The sequence below is a fragment of the Eschrichtius robustus genome, chromosome 9 (genome assembly GCF_028021215.1).
Source record: "Eschrichtius robustus isolate mEscRob2 chromosome 9, mEscRob2.pri, whole genome shotgun sequence".
Taxonomy (NCBI): domain Eukaryota; kingdom Metazoa; phylum Chordata; class Mammalia; order Artiodactyla; family Eschrichtiidae; genus Eschrichtius; species Eschrichtius robustus.
Genome location: NC_090832.1, coordinates 54,767,964 through 54,789,503, shown reverse-complemented (window position 1 = coordinate 54,789,503; position 21,540 = coordinate 54,767,964). Strand labels below are relative to the sequence as shown.

General features: G+C 39.9%; 1 protein-coding gene across 2 annotated transcripts in view; it reads right to left on the bottom strand.

The window, feature by feature from the left end:
* Positions 1-19,556, bottom strand: part of POPDC1 (popeye domain cAMP effector 1) — a 40,930-nt gene extending 21,374 nt beyond the window's left edge. Inside the window, exons 1-8 of one of the 2 annotated variants that reach the window (XM_068551440.1) lie at positions 19,359-19,442; positions 18,734-18,904; positions 15,197-15,433; positions 13,056-13,180; positions 10,226-10,413; positions 9,394-9,502; positions 1,516-1,683; positions 438-579 (exon numbers count right to left, since the gene is read on the bottom strand). In XM_068551440.1, the coding sequence (XP_068407541.1) occupies positions 438-579; positions 1,516-1,683; positions 9,394-9,502; positions 10,226-10,413; positions 13,056-13,180; positions 15,197-15,422 (958 nt within the window). In that variant the 5' untranslated portion in view covers positions 15,423-15,433; positions 18,734-18,904; positions 19,359-19,442. Of the gene's footprint in view, positions 1-437; positions 580-1,515; positions 1,684-9,393; positions 9,503-10,225; positions 10,414-13,055; positions 13,181-15,196; positions 15,434-18,733; positions 18,905-19,358 lie in introns of both variants that reach the window. The other variant, XM_068551439.1, reaches the window with a different exon arrangement.
* Between the last annotated feature and the right edge of the window lie 1,984 nt (positions 19,557-21,540).

The window sequence follows — 21,540 nt, the reverse complement described above, 5'->3', positions numbered from 1 at the left end:
CCATCACCCACTCCCCTGTTAACTCCTGGTGGTCACACTGAGATAACCAGCTGGCAGCACTACCTCCAGCTGTTGCTTCCTACCACTTTAAACACGATGCTGGGCCTAGGCTTCCACTAAAATCATGAAAACAACAAGGCTTGGATACCCAGCAAACCATATGGACTCTTTCATACTATTCTACTGAACCAGTGTTTGAGAAGAGCATATGGCAAAACAAGTGGACAGTTTCTGAAATGGAAATAAGCATTCTAGAGTTGGATTTTAACTGATGTGCAATACAAAAAAAAAAAAAGCTAGAAAAGTTTTGATTATTTTTATTGTCACCTTGAGGTTGCCAAACAACTTGCTACTTGAAAAGTCACTTTTCTGATCAAAGTTGTCATTTGTCCTTTTCTAGCAACATCCATCAGAATCCCAGGGTGGGGATAACTTACGAAGAGAGGAAACGCTGGAGGTGCCCCGAAGAAACTGGTGTAAACCGTCTTCATCTTCGCTGGAGCTGACTATACTGTTTCTCATTTCCAGCATGGACAGTTGTGTGCAAAGGCTGAGCTGGTGGTCCAACTTTTTGACCGTCTATAAAGCAAAGTTTGACGATTTCTGAGTGCCATGGGACTTAGATCATATATTCCCTGTAAGTAACATTTACTTTTCCTTGAAACAGAAGACTCTCCGGTACATAGTCAGTGCCCAATAAATGGTAGCTGTAATTTTTATTATAAGCTATTACTACAAATACATTAGAAAAAATTTAATATACTCAATAGCCTATTGATTAATCTGAAAAATAATAAGCACCAACCTAATATGATAACAGCCTTCACCAAGATGACTGGAACAGTGCACCCACCCACACTCACAGTCCCTGGAGAACAGTACTTATCGCGGAAACAAGGTTTGCAAGTTCCCTTCTGTAATCATTTTAATTTCCTTCTAAGCAAATGTGGGGAAGTGAAGATCAAACTGCACATTGCTGGAGATCTATACAGCTCTGAAATTCCTAACCGAATGGCCGCAGCCTTCCATCCCATACCTCTCGTCACTTATGGGAGTTCTGGGAGGGGACCTGACCAGTAGAATGGGCAAGACCGGGAGACACAGGGTTAAAAAGCCAACCTCCTGCTTGCTGGGGCTGATCAGCATTTATCAGTCTGCAAGCTCCCCCTGCCCCGCCTTCCATGGCCTATACCACTGCCTAGTCCTTCCACTCATTTATCATCTTCCTTAGATTGCTTGAAAGACTCTTTAGGAAGAGGACAGCACCTCATCACCACAAATGGAGGGCCCTGACATTCACAGACACCTCACCAGGTCGTGGAAAATATAATAATTGCATACTATTTCCTCACGCTTGAGAACTGATTCCCTGAAGGGTCTCTAAATTACAAGCATCCCCACTTCACTTAACATATGACTAATTAATGAAGATTCAGGAAAATATATATTGTATAAAAGGAGATATACCTAACTATACATATGTATTTAACAAAATAGACTCAGAAAAACACTTACTTTATCATTTAAGGTGGGATCATTCAATGAGTAGAGCTTATTTGTAATGTCTTTTCCTATAAGATACCTAAATATTTCATATAGGAAAGGCTCTGATTCCAGAAAGTAAGTTAATCTTTCTCTTGACCAGCATAAAAATCTGCAGTTATCATCTGCAATAATGGTGACCTGCCAAAGAAACAGAGAGAAAAATGTATATGAATTATGATGTTAGTAACTGGGGGAAGGGAAGAGTAGAATAATTTACTGGATATTATCATAGCAATGCTTTGTCATATTAGTTAAAATAAGATCCATACACACTAGCTTCTATAACTAAGTATAACATTACATTTAAAACCAAGCAATCTGTAGACTAAATGAAAGCAAAGTCTTCAAGTTTTATTGTTCTGTTTTGTGAGGTCTGGTGATAGAAGAATGGCCACCGTGTCAATAGCACTGCTACGGAGTGTGCTAGACTGATGTCCCAATTGGATGTACAATTTATGGCTAAATATTTCTTTATGCCCAGATAATTATACTAGAGAATGAGAAAGCAGACTCACGTGAATTGGTTTTAGGGCCCAGATGGTTACTGATAAATATGGCTAGTAAGGGTCCTTCTCTGGGTCCTTCTGTCATAGGTATTTCTTGAGTGTGACCTACCAAGGGTAGCCCACTGGGGACACACACAGAGATCCCCCAGTTAGCTCAGAACTGGGAAACCATACCTTTTCCTTAAGTGTTATTATATAGGAAAGTGGGAAAGCATTGTAATTGCACTACACAGAATTTAGGTATTCCTTAAATACATCCTCTCTCCAGAGCAAGGGTCCACGCCCTCACTCCAAGTTCAGGGTCAGGACAGCCTTCCTCCCATGCAGGTCCTTCTGTCAGCTTCACGTGGCACTCCTATCACTGAACTCAAGCTCATCCGTGGTCCACTGTCTCTCCTGAGCACCCTGAGGGCAGGGGCTGTGCATCTTCATACTGAATGCCTGGCTTCCAACCCTGAGTGGTGCTCAGTGCAGGTTTACTGATGAAGAAATTAACATATGAACACAAATATTGTTGAAGGCAAAAACCATTTTTACATCTTCAACATTAAACCCAATGCTTGTCCAAGTGGGAGATTAATAAAGGTTTCTAAATTGACATGAAGTCATATCTGGGCTCAGAGCAAAGATTTCCAAAGGAGCTCTTTACCCTTTGTTAGTGAAAAAATTAAACATATTTCAGATGACAAGGGGGTATTTATGTCTACTAGAAGAGAAAACAGAAAACCCAGCTTCTCTCCTTATGTCAGTGGTTGAAATCTGACCTTTAGTAAATTGGAGGGTTTGGCTACAAAAGGTGGGTCAGTGTTCCTAGAAAAATAAAACTGCACTTATTTATTCTATTAAATAATATTAAATACATTAAATAATAAATCCCCTCAACCAAACACATTGGGATTTAAGAAATGCATCAGCAGCTCTATGGCTCCGTACAACACTAAATTTCATTTATTCTTTCAACATACATTGTTAGGCTCGTACTTTATGCCAGACACGGTTCAAGGCACCGAGGTTACCATTGTGAACAAAAAAGCCACGATCCTTGCCCTGTGATGCTTACATTCTAGTGGAGGAAGCCGATGATGAATAAAGAAATGTGACAATCTCAGGTGGCAATTAGTGTTTTGACAAATACAGAACAGGGGAAAATGGTAGAGAATGAGTAGGAAATGACAGGTACACATAATGCCACCCACTTTAAGTATGTATTGTACTTTAAAACATTTAAGGTGCTTTTACATCTATCATGTAAGCAGGTCCTTAAAATTGCCTTTGAGGTAAGACAGGTAACATTCTTCCTCATTTTCCAGATGCCAAATGAGAAGCATCAAGGGGCTTCCCTGGTGGCGCAGTGGTTAAGAATCCACCTGCCAATGCAGGGGACACGGGTTCGATCTCTGGTCTGGGAAGATCTCACATGCCGCGGAGCAACTAAGCCCATGTGCCACAACTACTGAGCCTGCGCTCTAGAGCCCATGAGCCGCAACTACTAAAGCCTGCAGGCCACAACTACTGAAGCCCGGGCGCCTAGAGCCTGTGCTCCGCAACAAGAGAAAGAAGCCACCGCAATGAGAAGCCTGCGCACCGCAATGAAGAGTAGCCCCTGCTCACCGCAACCAGAGAAAGCCCGCGTGCAGCAACGAAGACCCAACGTGGCAATCAATCAATCAATCAATCAATCAATCAATTTATAAAAAAGCAAATGAGAAGCACCAAAAAACTTAGGCAGGAACACATGTTAATGAATGGTGGAGTGAGCACTGCTGACTTCCAGCCCAGGCATATTTTTCCACCAGGCCAAACCCTACCCAATGTGTCCTAGATTCATCAAGACAATCACAGAGAAAGGCATTTGGTGAAGTGACCACAAGGCTGACTCACCATCGAGAATCCTGCATACAAAGAACAGCTGAACACGATGCCATGAAGCCTACATTCTAGTGAAGGAAGCTGATAATAAGTAAAGACATGTGACCAAGGGGAAAAAAAAGATTTATAGAAAGAAGTATAAGGTCAAGTATAAGGTCAAGAGCCACATAAGCCAGTCCTGAGGAGTTTCCAGAGATAGTAGGAGATGGGCACGTAAACAGAAGGCAACTGAGTAACGTTCTAGAGGAGTAATTAGAGAAAGTGAGCACCGGCCTCGCACGGTGGCCCAGCCCGGCACCCAAGTGTTGAAGAAAGGGTTAGGAATGTTGAGGTCCCTTCATTTTGCGAAGATGTCATCCATGCCTTTGGAAGATACAGTTCATGAACAGTGCGGGAAGAAGTTAAAAGAGGAGTTAGAAATCATCCAAGAAAAGAAGTCGTCGTTGCACTTAGGTGATGTATATGCATTTAACTTTTCTTCAACCATTTTAATAACCTCAAGTTGCCCTGAGGCAATAATACTTTCAAAATGATACTATAATTTGCTTAGCCACCATTTCCTATATTTTTTAAAATGTTTTTTAAAAATTGAAGTATAGTCGATTTACAGTGTTTCAGGTATACAGCAAAGGGATTCATTTATACATATATATATCTCTCCTTTTTCAGATTCTTTTCCATAATAGGTTATTACAACATATTGAATACAGTTCCTTGTGCTATACAGTAGGTCCTTGTTGTTTATCTACTTTATATACAGTAGGAAGCCACTTATTTTATTGAAGTATAGTTGATTTACAATGTTGTGTTAACTTCTGCTGTACAGCAAAGTGATTCAGTTATACATATATATTCTTTTCCTTTATTGTTTATCATAGGATACTGAATATAGTTCTCTGTGCTGTACAGTAGGACCTTGTTGTTTATCCATTCCATATGTAATAGCTTACATCTGCTCACCCCAACCTCCCACTCCATCCCTCCCCCAACCCCCTCCTCCTTGGCAACCACAAGTCAGTTCTCTATGTCTGTGAGTGTTTCTGTTTCATAGATAGGTTCATTTGTGTCATATTTTAGATTCTGCATATAAGTGATATATGGTATTTGTCCTTCTCTTTCTGACTTCCTTCACTTAGTGTGATAATCTCTAGTTTCATTCATGTTGCTGCAAATGGTGTTATTTCATTCTTTTTTATGACTGAGTAATATTCCATTGTATATATGTACCACATCTTCTTTATCCATTCATCTGTTGATGGACATTTAGGTTGTTTCCACGTCTTGGCTGTTGTGAATAGTGCTGCAATGAACATTGGGGTGCGTGTATCTTTTTGAATTATAGTTTTGTCTGGATATATGCCCAGGAGTGGGACTGCTGGATCATATGGTAATTCTATTTTTATCTTTCTGAGGAACCTCCGTACTATTTTCCACAGTGGCTGCACCAACTTACATTCCCACCAACAGTGTAGGAGGGCTCCCTTTTCTCCACACCCTCTCCAGCATTTGTTATTTGTAGACTTTTTAATGGTGGCCATTCTGACCGGTGTAAGGTGGTACCTCATTGTAGTTTTGATTTGCATTTCCCTAATAATTAGCGATGTTGAGCATCTTTTCATGTGCCTTTTGGCCATCTGTATTTCTTCTTTGGAGAAATGTCTCTTTAGGTCTTCTGCCCATTTTTCGATTGGGTTTTTTTGTTGTTGTTGAGTTGTATGAGCTGTTTGTATATTTTGGAAATTAAGCCCTTGTCGGTCACATCATTTGCAAATATTTTCTCCCATTCTGTAGGTTGTCTTTTCAGTCTGTTTATGGTTTCCTTTGTTGTGCCAAAGCTTGTAAGTTTGATTAGGTCCCATTTGTTTATTTTTATTTTTATTTCTATTGCCTTGGGAGACTGACCTAAGAAAACATTGGTACAATTTATGTCAGAGAATGTTTTGCCTATGATTTCTTCTAAGAGTCGTATGGTGTCATGCCTCATGTTTAAGTCTTTAAGCCATTTTGAGTTTATTTTTGTGTGTGGTCAGAGGGTGTGTTCTAACTTCATTGATTTACATGAGACTAGGCAACCATTTCTTATTGATGGTGGAAAACGATTTTAAACCTGTTAAAATTATTATTCAATTTTAATGTAGTAACAATATTCAAATAGTAAGCTATATCTACAGTATGTATGAGTCTTACAAGTCCCTAAGAGCAGGCATTTAGTTGGAAGCAGGTAGTTAGCATATCGACTGAGGTCATTTCAGTGGATAGCTAATGCTTCATTACTGTCAAATAGACAGATTTACTTAATGATTTCCTGTCACAACAGTCAAGTGAAACATATCTTTAATGAGGAATTTTTATGATGCAATCTAGGAATTTTTAAAGCTTCCATGAAATACATTTGCTTCTTAGGTTATTAGGGTACCTCAGCAGTGCCATGCTTGAGTTCTTGTGAAGAATTTCACAGAAGAAATAAAAGCAAACACGGTAATGGAAGACACAAAAGAATTTCTCTCAGGTAGAGAATTAGACTAAGCGTTTGTAACCGGGTTTGCTGTGATTACCTCAAGGCGCTGGATTAGTCCCAAACCAATCCTACACCCTCACATAATGAAAAGACCTTATCAAGAACAAGAGCATCGGAGGGAATTGCTGAATGTGCTAGAATGGGAATGGCAGTCTGACACTATGACTGGCTGACTGTCCTCAGGGGAGAATTTATTATTTTCTTTGTGTACTGCACAAGGTTTCACACACCAGGAACATGAAAACGTCCTGGAAGTGGTCTAGTCAGCTAATTCTTACTGAGTTTTCATCTGCACTAAAACACAGCAGAGTCAAGACTGGCAGATTAAATTGCTTTGCAACTTAACCCAAAGATTTACTTAACACTAAGATAAGGTTTTATTTAAAAGCCAGTTATAACTCAGTGTTCATTTATTTCACCAGAGCTTGGACATCTGCCTCCAAGACATTCTTCTTCCCTTAAAGTCAATAAAGGTTTGATTTTCAAGCTTCACAGCACAGGATGTGCTATTGACTATGGCAAGGCAACAGCGGGAGATAAAATCCAAAAGAAAAATGGAAATGGCAGAGCTCGCTGGATATGAAACAACTGTGCAAAGAAGAAGCCAAACACAAAAAACTACCTTTTGTGATAATGATACTCAAGATTCTCCAACAGTTCTAAGCAGCAGCTTGGGTCTGTAAGTACTAACACAGCACCTAGGGGGCAGCTGGAGTCGTTGTCTCAGCTCTGTCACTCTGCCGGTCATCATAATTACCGTACATTCCTGAACAACATTCACTGTGCAATCTCAAGGGACAGTCATCGAGTCCACTTGCTTCCTTTCCTCCTTTCACCCTACGGTAGAATTCAGTAGCACCCCTACCGAAGAATGAATTTAAAGAAAGAAAAATGCAAAGGAAGCAGCTCCTTGTCAGAACACTTGTAGCTGTTCAGAGTTAGAGAAAAATGAGATTAGCAGGTAAAAAGGCATGTGGACGGAGACGTCCGGCCATTGACTCTCAGGTGTAAATGCCACCGGCAGAGAGAGCGAAAAGTTGGTCCTGGGAGCACCTGCCAGTTTTCACTGCGAACTCGCTTCAGGGAGAGGCAATATACTCCTACACAGATGTGCAACAGCTATTTTTACTGTTGAGTATCTGCCAGTAGGAACATTTGGTAAACAATCAAAACAGAATCTTTCCCGAGGGCTTACTCTGATGGGAGTCTGCTCCAACTGTACAGGACACAGTCTCGATGATGCCAGGGTAGGTTTTACCCATTGACCCATCAGGAAATGCCACACCAGACTCTATGCTGAGAAAAGCTGACTAGTCTTTAGAAAGGCTGAATAAATAGCCTTCACTCAGCTAGGGCACCTTGAGTTTGGTCATGTTTTTAGAAACATGAGGAACATTTCTCAACTACCGAATGCCAATCCCTAGTCCCCAAGAAGAGAACTGTGACCAGTGGCAGAAATGCCTTTCTTGTTGTTAATTTAATTATAACTATAACATAATTTGAAGTCTGGTGGAAAAGACAGTACATGTCATATCCCAGGGGCTATGTGCTTCTGGAAACAGAGGAGGTTCAGTTCCCACCTTTTCCCCAAATGCCAGTCTCTTCAGGATTATATGAAACTGAGCTATTGTGTAAAACCACTTGCTACTGTAAACAGAGAAATGGATGCAGCAGATAAATGTTGGGCTTTGGAAGAAGAAATTGTAAGGTGGTCAGAGGAAAGAGGGAAAGAGAAAAGAAGTGGCCCTGTGCCAGTTTGTAGATGGTGGTGATTAAAGATACTATAAGAATAAATCTCAGTGCAGAGCTGACCCTTGAAAACTCAAGGGAGAGTGTAAATGAGGGGAGACAGGGTACAGCATCTGCTTTCTCCTCTATCTTAAGCTCAGTGAGCTTGCAGCCAGCACTGCAGCCAGGTGGTAAATTTATATGAGACCTTTTAGTAAATGCATATAACTTTAACCAGGTGTGTGTGGTTACTCAGGCCAGTTACTCAGGCAGGGTAGGAGCAGGGCAGGCCTGACACCGTTGTAAATAAACTTAAGTAGTGTCTGTGAATGTGCCCTTTTATCTCCATGTGGCATTTCAGAATGAGACTCAAAGATAAGATTCTGTCATCAAGAAACACTGATTTTTTCCTCCCTCAGGTGATAGCACCCCCTTCTATTCCATTTCCTACCTAAATACATTTACCCTCCGGCTCACAAGAAAACCTGTTCTCAGGATATTTCCTTACTGCTGTTTATCTAGAGGCTGAGACTAAAGGAAATTCTTACCCATTTTCTTGGTTACTCTCCTAACAATAATGAGGGGAATAAAATAGGAGAGCTGGACACTCGCAGAAAGAATCAGAACAAAGTGTCACATAATGGAGCATTTTTTTTAAGATACAAAAAGAATCAGGCTAAGTAGTCATGTTCAAATTATTGTAACTGTGAAGAACTTCATTCTTTGCCCTTAAACATATTCATTAAATTTAAAAGAGTAAAGTGGTTACAGTTGTTTTTCATAAGGATTAACAAAGTAGGTTCTCTAGGGCAAAGTCAGTTTTCTATTTTTCCCCAATAAAAGTAACCAATTACATGTTTTAAGAACACTGATTATCTATAATTGACATTTTCCTTTTTTCTCATAACAAAAGCATTAGATGTTCTCTATGGAAAAATTATAAAAATTCAAATAAGCAAAAAGGAAGCAAACAAAAAAGCGATCAAACTCACAACCCAGAAATAACAGTGTTAACACAATGGCTAAATCAGGATAGATCTTTCTAGACCTCTTCCTGTGTACATACACACACTACTTTAAGTTTTACAAAAATGGGGTCATACTATATATTCCGTATGGTAATCTCTTTTTTCAGTAAATCATGGCCACTTTCCCATCCATATCCTTTGGATTTTGAATGAGACATTAACTAGTTTCAATCTTCTTAAAAATCATGCCAAAACATACCTGGAATTTTTCACCTTTGTGCATCTGGGTTGATCTAAATTCAGGAGAATCTATAAAGGCACAGGGGTAAATATTATGCAGAAAATGTCCTCGATAGGAGACCTTCATTCTGATAACAGAAATTAGTGTTAATAAATGCATAATAATCTGCACATAATATGACAAGCCTTAAAATCTCCATAATCTTATGGGTTTGTATTTTGTAAAATTTTAAAGACCCCCCCCAGGTGACTGACATAATTAAAAAGCCTTTCCTGAGGCACAAGTATTAATTTCAAAATAAATTTCACCAACAACAAGGGAAAAAAAGTGTCTGTATTGAAGAAGACATGTGCCTTCCAATGGTATTCATTGCTGTTATAGCTGGAGTGACCATATAATTAATTACTCAAACTGGGACACTTTTGAGAGGGAACAGACACTGGCTGTCTCCCCAGGAGACTGATATTCCTCGAAGTTGTATTTTTGTGATGTTCAAAAAATTAAGCAAGTCACCTCTGAAACACGCATAAGCTCCTTAAATTTTAACACCCAATTTAAACCTATTACAATTCTGCCTCATTAAATGTAAATAAAACTTCCAAAAAAGTTGAAAACTTCACAAATGAAAACCCTGACATCAAAAAGATTCACAGCAATAAATTCTACATAATTTTACCATGTTGCTCTGTAATAGTCTAAAATGCAGTTGTCTGATGAAAAGTCACCACCAACCAACTCTGTGACCACTTACTTCATTAGTTGGCAACATTTCCTTTCATTCATTTCCTACCCAGAAGCCAGGAGAGGATTCCAGGCAAACGAAGCATTTCGATTTCCATAGAGCACTTACTTTCCCTTCAGGAGAATACTCAGACGGTCGTCAACTGAGGTTATATCCTCTGCAGCATAGGTCTCGCCCTTTTTCAATGTTTGGATCATGCAAAACTGTCCAGTTAATCTTTTGAACAAATCTGGAGGCACACGGAGTGGTTCAAACAATCTCCGGTAGATGCTTTTGAGTTCCTTTTCGATTTTTACCTGAAAGGCAGCAGTGATCAGATGCCACACTAACACAGCAACACCAAAACATTGGCTTCTGTGGTCTAAATAGAGATTTTTAGAATAAACAAATCTGCAATAGATGCCATCACCCTTCTGTGTTTTGGTCAATGGAATCTGACACAGAAGAGTAAGTGGTGATGTAAGTTTAGATGCTAAAAGGGCACTTTTGCAGTTAAACTGAACTCTGAGAGCATATGGTGAAGATCTGCACTATTGATTACATCTCTTTCTATGCGCTACCAAGCAACAGTGGAGGTTTCGAATGCTGTTACAACATTCAGCTTGCCAATCTTAGCATTTCCTATAAACAACGTAAAACCTTTTCATTTTTAGAATACTTTTGTTTCACAGAAGGAAATTACACTAACTTTGAAATATTACAGCAAGAAAATAAGTACATAAATTAGGAATCAACTTGGAAACAAATTTATGAGGATACATACATTAAACATTTTTTCTATATGTAATTATTATCTAATGAGTTAATATAGGAAAGCAAACATCCACAGCTGCAATTGCTGCTTCTCATTTATTCTGAAGCAAAGTGAAGAGTAAAAAAGTTTCCATGTAGTAGTCTCATCCTGAGCTACCATAATCTCGGTAGAATAAAGAACCCACTGGCCAGTAAGGCTGGATGCTAGAGGGAGGGAAAGCAAAATGGCTCAATCACCTCTGTTGTCAGACTATTCGAGGCCCGGGTCAAGCCCCATCTTTGCATCCAGCATTAGTCTGGGAAATCTGTACAGCATGTGAATGAACTTTGGGGTTCAAATGATCATCCATCTCAATGATATCTATGGTAGCCACACCATGAAGCTTATAGACACAGACGACCAGGGCTGCTCAGATGTCACTGCAGCCTTTGCAATGCTCTCACTTGTCCTGCTGTTTCATTTTAATGAAGTGCTAGCATTTATATTTTTCAAAAAGGTAGGTTTATTGTCAGAGAAGAAACAAAAGCACAGATACTAAATGATTTACTTACCTGGTGCTACCATCACATCAGCAACTTCTGAATCTTATGTTCAGAACTTGGGGTTCTAGTAAGTTCTGATATTCAGAAGCTGAAATCCTTACCATTACTATCATCTACCTTCTCCACTCCACAGCTCTCATAATGAGTGTTTAAAATAATTTATTCACAAATCTGTCTCACTTCCAGCATGCACACTAGCCAATGTGGCACAGCAATGAACGTACGAACTGAAAAATTGACTCATATTCATAATCTGCTCATCCTGCAACTCTTAGCTCAAGTCCCAATTCCTTCATGAAGCCCTCTTAATTCTTCTCTTTGAAAGCATCCACTTATCAAATGTTTTCTTGAGCACCAATTAAGTGCTAACCATGCTTGGCAGGAACCGGGAATACAATAGTAAGTGTGGTAGATGATATTATTGTTTCCAGCTATTTGCTGCTTCCACCCCTGCAAGAGGATCATATATCCTCTTATCCTATCCTACTCCCACATCATCAGGCTTGGTCATGTCATTTGCTTTGGCCAGTGAAATGGGAACAGAAATTTTAAGAAACATTGGGTGTTTCTTTTGTTCTCTTATATTTTTCTCTCTGCCATGAGAATGCATGTCCAAATAGAACCTGCTGCTTCAGCAGAGACCCTGAAATGAAGAAGACACATGGAATAGAATCACAGCTGCCACAGTCCATATATTAGGTTGGTAAGGAAAAAAACCTGTTGCTGTTATAAGGCACTGAGACTATCAGATTGTTTGTTACACAGCATAATGCAGTGAAAACTGACTAATACAGTAAGCAAAATGGACTGGGTTACAATGTTTGAGGAGATGACAGTCTAGTGGAATGCCTATTACATATATCACCTGTATCATCGAAATTATAATTTACTATGAATTATCTTGTTTTCTAATAGTTTTCTATGTGCATGTCTGGCCTTGAACATAAGATTAGAGCAAGCATGTTATCTTTTACTTTACTGAATATTTGTATGTGCTTTGGACAGTCAACAAACAGCTGTGGAGTGATTTCTAGGAGCCATGCTATTTTCTTATTCTGTTTACATCTGTTTGTTCTTGGTATGATCAAGGAAACACAACAAGGAGTGGAAAAGAAAAAGTTAGACACTAGTGTTTTCATAACAACTCACCAAAAATGGTGATTTCCTTAAGTGAGTATTTTGGACATAAAAAAAACAGCTATTACATTTTAAAAAATAGCGTGAAAAAATAGCATAAGTTATTTGTTAATCATTAGCAAGTTCATGGAAGTTGTCTCTGAGCACTTAATTTTATAACAAGGCAAAGATTTTCCAAAGTGACATTTGAATATCAATAGGCAAAATAAATAATGAATTTAGATGACTAAAAAGAATACTGTCATGTTCTCTCATGTCTAAATTGCCCTAATGATTAAAGACGTTTTAAAAACTCGTTGGTAGAACAAATTTCGTGGTGCTCAAATATTTCACTTTCAGAAAGAAAGTGAAAGTCTTAGAAAGACTTTCATAGAAAGTCTCATCGTCAGAAAAATGATATTAAAGGGCCTGAAGATGTTAGATGCTCATTCTCAGGTCTGAACAAAGTACTTGAAAAGCAAAAGCTTTAAAGTCTCTTCGTTATTAATTAATTGTTAGTAATTACCGGTCTTTTCTTGAACAAAAGATATGAAAGATGCAAAATGTTGATCCCCAGGAACACCGAGTTCCAGATCATGATATCCAAGGCACATCGGTAGAGAGTGGCCCAGACGATGTAAAGGGTACATCCTGTTGAATAATGAAGTGGGCATGTTAGGTGTCTAGAGTAGCTTCAGCATGTAGCTGAATACATTTGTCATCTTCCATGTATAAAATAAACCAAACACATCTTAGAAATACCTGAGACAAATATCACATTAAGTTACATTTTGGTTTTTGTTTGATTACCAAAACAAACAAAACCAAAACACACTTTGTTGCAGAAAACTTGTAAAGTATAAAAACCATTTTTTAAAGGAGGAAAAAAAACTTCATAATTCTACTACTTAAAGACAACCACTATTGATATTTAATACTTCCTCACAGTCTTTATGTATTTTTACCTGATGGCAAACCTAATGAATTCACAGTTTAAAACCTATTCTTTTACTTATTGCAGTGATTTTCCCATTTCATGAAAACTCTTCGTATACATAGTTTTTAATGACTGTAATTAATTAAACCATAATTTATTTAACTATCTCCCTACTGGTAGACGGGTGAAATGTTTTGGCTGTAATTTTTGATAAGTAGCAAAAACAGCTTTATACATAAAAATGTATCTGTTCTTGTCACTGCTTGCTTAGGGTGGATCACCTGACAGTGAGCCAAGGGGATAACTTTATAGGTTTTGATGACACTAAAGAACTGTTTTCTAAGAGGTTTGTGCAAATTTGCAGTTTCTTTTGATCAGTTTTATGATGGGAGAATCAATATATATTTTAAATTTAAAATAAAATTATCAATATCAATTATCAACACAAATATATCAACAGCACATATACACATAAAAACTAAATCTCCCATTTAAAAAAGTTATTCATTTGCAATTTTAAAATTTCATCAGAATGATTTGGGGCACCTGAATAATAGCCCAAAATATAAAAATTTTAAGGTTCTTCAGGTAATATTACGTAGCAAATATTGAAGACATGTAAAAGGCCTCAGTTTCGTCGTTTATAAAGTGTTGGACTAGGTGATCTCCCTTGGTCTGTTCCACCTCCAAAACTCTGTCTTAAAAATCATAATTAGCTTTTGCTTTTTTACAGGGTGTGGTTTTATTTTTTCACTCAATACTCTGCTCCTCCTGCTGTAATCCCTACCTGACTCAGAGGTAACAGCCACAGAAGTCCTACAAGCTACCTTCTAGCTACGCTTCTACCACCTTCTTTGACCCTTCATTGTCATTTGTCATATATTTCAGGCACAGTGAGCTACTCTTCATTCTCCCTCAACATGCTGAATCTTCCTCTCCTCTGTGCCTTTTACCTGGATACCATACACACTCACACTCAGAGAAATCCTTCTCATCTTCCCAAAATCAGCTCCAAAGTTGTCTCTTCAGTGGACCCTGGTCTGCCTTTCTGCTGAGCCCATCATGCTGTCCATTTCTCCCTGGCACTGGGTGCACACCTGCATCACAGCATCTGATCTGTCCTATGTGACCGCCCATCTGTTTCTCTCCAGCCCACAGAAGAGTGTCTTTCTCAAGGATGGGGACTGCATTTGTCAATTTCTGTCTGACATATTACAGGTGCTCAAAAATGCACCTGAATAAATGAATCACCAGGGACATAATCACACAGAGAGTAATCTGTCAAGGATCACTGGCTAAAATAGTAAATTCGATTGTTTTAGTATTTTGATGTGGATTAATTTAACGTGCTTCATCAGGGTTAACAGAGCACCATCCCCCAAATTTTATTTGAACTATTTTGTCTAGGTAACTGTTTTTGTTCCCAGTGTTGCTTTACTTGCTGCAGCAAGTAAATGCCTATTCAAATAATGATAGTTAACACTATAGAGTACTTACAATGTGCCAGGCACTATTGTAAGTCAAATATCACACACACTCACACTCACCGAATCCTTACAACCCCAGGAGGTGCCATTTTTACCCTTATTTGACACTGGGGAAACTGAGGTATAGAAAGTTTATTCACCCAGTTATGCAGTTAACAAGTATGTAAATCCTCTAAAACACCCAATACAAAGTCCATCTGATGCAAGTTATAGAAAAGTTACATAAAATCTCAGGTATCTTACCTATAGTTAACATCCCCCTAAGAAGTATCATATGAAGATGAAGAGTAGTTGGAATAACCAACCCAATTGCAAAAAAAATATTTGCTACATGAAAAACTAGATGATGTATTTCTTTCCAGTTTTCACAAGTGGTCTCATTGGAAGGCACAGGTAGGATAGTTTCTAACTCAGGTGTAAAACCTATTGCAGTTGATTCTGCCAATGGGGTGGACTTGGTATAATTCATCTTGAAAATTCCTATAAAAACAAATAAACAAAAGGACAATCAAAAAAATGACAGCTGTATCTTATCACCCCTATGGGTGTTATACCAAAATTATTTCTGTGAACTAAATGTGGGTAAATAGACTTCTCTGGTGGTTATGAATTAGACAGACCTAGGTTCAAATCCCAGCTCTGTCACATATTAAATGTATCTATTTCCTTATCTGTTAAATGACGATAATACTTCATTGACTTTATGAGGAAATGAAATATATAAAATACTTAGCATAGTGCACAACTATTCTCTGATATATATATATATATATATATATATATATATATATATATATATATATCAATCACTCCATATATCTATATGTTTGTATCTAAACATACTTGGAGGGGGAGAGAGAAAAATGAGGGAATTAACTAGTCTAAAAGACAATCACCAATGTTCATAAACCATAGCTATTACAGTTACTTAGTATAGCTTCCTATTATACTCCCACTAGTGACACTGAATCCAAACACAGGAAAAATAAGTAGAAAAACTGATTTTTTTAATACTTTCAAAAAATTAACACCTTACTATTTACTATTTGAAGGCTTAGGATATTTGGAAGGCTTTAATTTCATACTGTTGTTAAATCACTAGAGCATACATATATACATTCTAAATTATCATATATGACCTAATAAATATATTACTATAATCATTTATATGTACAGAGAGAGTGTTAACATTTACTCCTTTAACTGTCTAAAGATTTACTTTCCCATAAAAATTCTAGTTGGTAGCATCTCACAAATTGAAAAATAGTAAACTTCCAGGTTCCTTATATGGAAGAGGGGTCATGAGTATACATTTGACTATTTAATATTAGAATCTGTAGCAAATACATTTCAAAGAATATACATTTTACACATGCTTACATAAACCTTAACACAAAATGGCACTATTTCCTTACTATATGACCTGTCCTCTCCGGTACTTAAAAAACTCTTTCTATTGTTAATTATACAAATTGGTCCCCGGCAAAAACTATGTAGATTTACAGAATATGTGAATTGTTCTGTTTCGGGCAAAGAATTCCCAATGGGGACCCAAAATATGTTTAAATTTAATTTAGAAATATGATTTTCTTTCCAAATAAGGTCACACAATAAGCCATACTTTTCCATTTTTTTTTTCTTTTCATCCATCACACTAAAATGAAGGTTTTAGGTAGTAGAATCAATTGGTATCAGGTTGGGCATTTTGAAAGGATGTTAATAAATAAATGTGAAAGAATTCCACATCTCTTAAGATGATAGAAAACTATACATGCCTAAATTTACAAACTGTGAATGGGATGATCAAGTCAAAGATCTCTTCCCATAATTCTAGAACAGTTCATACATATGAGAAATAGTTGACTTAGATATTGATTTGCTGCAAAAAGGAAAGAAATCATTAAAATTCAACTACTTTCCAAATGTTTTTTTTTATTGAAGTACAGGTGATGTACAATATTATACAAGTTACAGGTGTATGATATAGTGATTCACAATTTTTAAAGGTTACACTCCATTTACAGTTATTATAAAATATTGGCTATATTCCCTGTGTTGTACAATATAGACTTGTAGCTTATTTCATACATAATAGGTTGTACCTCTTAATCCTCTACCTTCCAAATGTTTGACTCAATAAAAATACAAACATATTAGGATGGGGGGGAGGAATCATTATTTTAGTAACTCAACTTATACAAAGTTTGCTTTCAAGAACCAAATCAGAATTAATCTCATAAGTTTTTCAGGAGGGAAAATGATATTAAATGTCCTCTATCACTCATGATGTCAATATCAGCTTATGCATTAGTATTATATAAGCTAAAAATAACTGCCATTTCTACTGCACTTTAGAATGTGTTTTCATTCCCATTGTCCCATTTGTTCCCCTAACTAACCTATGTTCTCTACGAGACAGGGACAAAGTCATATTCACCTAAGTATATCCAAGGCCTAGCCTCTGTAGATAATGCCAGAGGTGAAAGCCATATGGAAGGTACACAAAAATGACAGACATTTTTAGAAATTACTTTTCTGTCTCCCCAAACCTCAGTAGTCAAGATAGGAGAGTGCCAAACCTGCCTGAGGCTGGGAGAGTCAGGTTCTATACTACAAGCGCCAGGGAGCCACATAAACCAGGGAAAGTCACTTCTGCTCCTTGGGTTGGCTTCTTCCTGGGAACTGAGACAACTGGACTAGATGGTCTTTGAAACCCCTTCAAGTTTTAATAGCCTGTGACTCTAATAGATATTTATATAGTCAGTTAAGTAATACATATTCCCCCTCACATCCACCTGATTACATCTGTACTGCCAACTAATTCACTGTAATTCAATTTCAGGCTTTTAAAATTTCTCCAACCGGCACAAAAGTACCAATTTCTGGTCAAGAGAAATGATAGGAAAACTATGATCTACTAACCCAAGAACCAAGGACACGGTAATAAGAATTTTTAAAAGGTGAGATAATCCTACAACATATTTTGATGCACCACGCCTTGTTAAAAATATATGTATAATCCATATATTTATTTAATTTTCTATATTCAATATATATTGTATAGTAATTAACATTATATATTATACATAATTTATTTTATTTGTATGTTTATCTATATGTCTATTATTTATCTAGGTATACTTATCTATATGTCTATTTTGAAATGCCAGTAACCTACTGTCAATAAATATGGATCGGATCTTGCCAATAAATATGGAAACCTCTTGCCAAAGGTTTCAGCTTCCTTTGACCACTACTTAATAGATTTATGTGGCTTGCACTGAACTATCCTTATACAGAGAATGAATGAGTCTGACGAGGAAGGTTAGACTGGTAAATTGGTAAACGTTCAGGTTAATTTTGACTAAATCAAGAGAAATTTTCTTTTTCCTCTGAGTCTGATTTCTTAAATTACCTGTTCTAGTTAAGTCCTGTTTATCTATTGCTTTTCAGGTAGGTGTGTGCAGGGCTAAATAGCTAAATGGTGAAACTAACATTAACCCTTCACCAAACTACACAAATGAAGAAGATAACAGCGGTGAGCAAAAGTGCTCATAGACTAGCGCAGTTCATTCCGTGATTCTAGCTGAACCTTCGTTTATCTTCGGAATGACAAGGGCACTATGTTGCTAAGAGTCTTTTCGTACTTATTCTTGCTCCAAAGCCAGCAGTCTCTGAGACGTATCTGGCCAACAACACGTTTCCCAAAGCCTCGGAAACGAGGGCGCGGGTGGATCTCGGTTTCCCCAGCCATCTGCTCTCCCCAGGCGCCCAGCTCACCTCGCTCCTTAAAGAGGGAAGGTCTGTGTCAACTGGTCTTGATCCGAGGCTCTCGGGCCACGACGGGTGTGCAGTGAGCGCCCTGACCCACCTCGCATTCGCAGCGCCAGGCCAGAGCGCGCGACCCGGTGAGCCCGGCTGCGCGCTGCCTCCGCCTGGGACCCGGAGGCCCTACAGGGGGCGAGGAGGAGCCGTAGTGGGTTCGCGGGCCCGGAGCCCTGGGAGCCTCTCGGGGAGGGGAGAGGCCGAGCTCACCTAGAGCTTGCGGGCAGCAGAGCGCGGGAACCGGCACCCGATGGGGCCCAAGCGCCCGAGGACGCTGGCGCTGCCAGACCCGAGTGGCGGCAGTTGACATCCGAGGGTCTGTGACCGCGACGCCCAGACCCGGGGTGAAGGGCGGCTTCCAAGGACAGGGAACCCCGCGAGGGCGCGGCCAGCGAGGAGAGGGCGGGGTTCCCGGCGGCCGGGGAACCGAGAACACGCAGCCGCCACCCGGGAGGGCAAAGTTGCTCCCAGTTGAGCAGGGATCCAACTTTCGCTTCCCGATTTAGCCCCGGGAGCTCGAGGCTGCAAATAGCCGGGCGCGTTGTGGGAGCCCGCGGCAGCTGCGCCTCCCGCTCCTTACCTGGCTCGTCCCTGGCGCGGAGCCCGGGAGGTGCTGGCCAAAGTTTGGGGCGGCAGCGGCGGGGCGCAGGGGACACGGACGCGAAGGCTCGACGGGAGCCCGACGCGAGAGCCTCGGCCGATCGGCGGGTCGGGAGGCTGCTCGGCCGGTGCCGTGTCCCCGCGCCCGCAGCGGCTTTGACTAAAATAGGCATCACGGCAGCTGCGGCCGGGGCTGGGGCCGCACAGCGCACGCGCCCGGCGTCCCGGCGCCCCCCGGCGGGCGGAGTCCCGGGCCTCGGCCAGGACTCCCCGCCCCGCTCCTCCAAGTCCGCCGCCGCGTCTGCACAAGCGTGGTCCCGTTTGAAGCACCCGCTTCTTTCTTTCCTGGTTTCCTCTCTACTTCCCGGTTCTGTCCTAGTTTGGGCACGAGTGGGAGGCGGGCAACAACTTGGGGCCAGCGGCGTTGGCTGCTCAGCCTCATGGGGATAACTTGAGCAGTCGGGTCCCAGGAGGGAGAGAAATCAGAAGAAGAAATGAAAACTAGAATCATTTCCCCACAAAGTCGAACGACCCACTCGCGTTTAACTCCTTTCTGGGACAGTCGCCCGCATCTCAGCACAAGCCGGAAGGACCGGGAGAGAGTGCAACTCGGCGTCTGAGCCTGGCGGCGGAGGCTGGCGGTTTGGTCCACAGCGACGCGAGACTGCGCCCTCGGGGACCCGGCGAGGGGCCAGAGCAAGCCCGCCCTGCTGCTGCGGGGGCCACGCGGGAGAGACCTTCGACACGAGCCGCGGTTTTGTTTCCATGGAAGAAGGTACTTATCCGAAATTTGCATTCCCGTGGCACTGCAGGCGAAGCTCCACCCGGAGGTTGCCACTTGAATTTGGCAGATGTGGGACCCTGACTCGAAAAACGAGATTTGAAAGTACGCTCCAGTCAGTCTTTACTGTTTATAGAGCACAACTCTTTTGGGTAAGAAATGCAGGGCAATTTAATGAAGAGTTGGTATGGGGAAGGAGTTGGAGGACAAAAGAGGAACGTTAGGTGGGCATTCACAGTTTCCACCGAAGTGTCCCATTGACGGATAAAATTTGTGCCAGTTATTAGAGTGTGAGGTCGTTCATGCGTGCCAAACATGAGCCAAAGACCACAGGTACTTTATAAAGTGAGGACCTAGGTGTGCACACTCGCCAGGCCTCTCCAGTGCAGCATCGTCTTCAGGAATATGGGCCATAGTGCTGCACAGACCAGGTTTGAATCCTGCCTCTGCCACCAGCCAGCTGTGTGACCTTGGGGAAGTTACTTAGCTTTTCTGGGCCTCAGTTTCCTCTTTTGTACCTTGGGGGTGATGATGGTGATGATGATTGCACCTGTTTCTCATAGGATTGTTTTGCGGACTAAATGATTTAATATACATAGAAGGCTTAGAATGGTACCAAGTAAGTTCTATGTGTATGAATATATATTCTACTTATAGAGCTCCTTCTCTAACATGTTTGAAATTTGCTATATCTATCCAAAATTTATTTTCAAGGTTACTTCTTCAGAGTCTGTTTCTTTTTAGATGCTCTGCCAGCCATTTTGGTAGCTGCCACTACATACATTTTAAGGTGTAGGTTTAATAGCAAGTGTGCACAAAGATTTTGCATGGATATTTATTGGAGAATGGCTTGTAGTAATGAACACTGGAAATAGTTTGTAATCATAGGGGGACTAAGTAAATTATAAGACATCCAAATAATCTTGTTCTAAGCAGCCATTAAAAATAATTTATAGAAAGATTAATTAGAGACGTAATAATGTCTGCTAACTATACAGAACAGAAGTCAGCAAACTCTGGCCCAGAGGCCCAGCCTACTACTGATTTTTGCACAGCTCATGAGCTAAAGCGGTTTTTACATTTTTTAAATGGTTGAAATCATCAACAGAAGAGTAGTATTTCATGACGTGAAAATTATATGAAATCCAAATTCAGTCTCCATCAAGGCAGCATTGCGGAGTTGTGATAGAAACTATATGACCCTGCAGAGCCTAAGATATTTACTATCCAGTTCTTTACTGAAAAAATTTACTGCCCTTTGATATAGAGTGTACTTTGTGCCAGTCACTGTTATAAGTGGTTAAATATATTAAGCCATTGAATCCTCACGATAGAAGTAGTTACTATTATTATCTCCATTTTGTAGATGGGAAACTGAGGC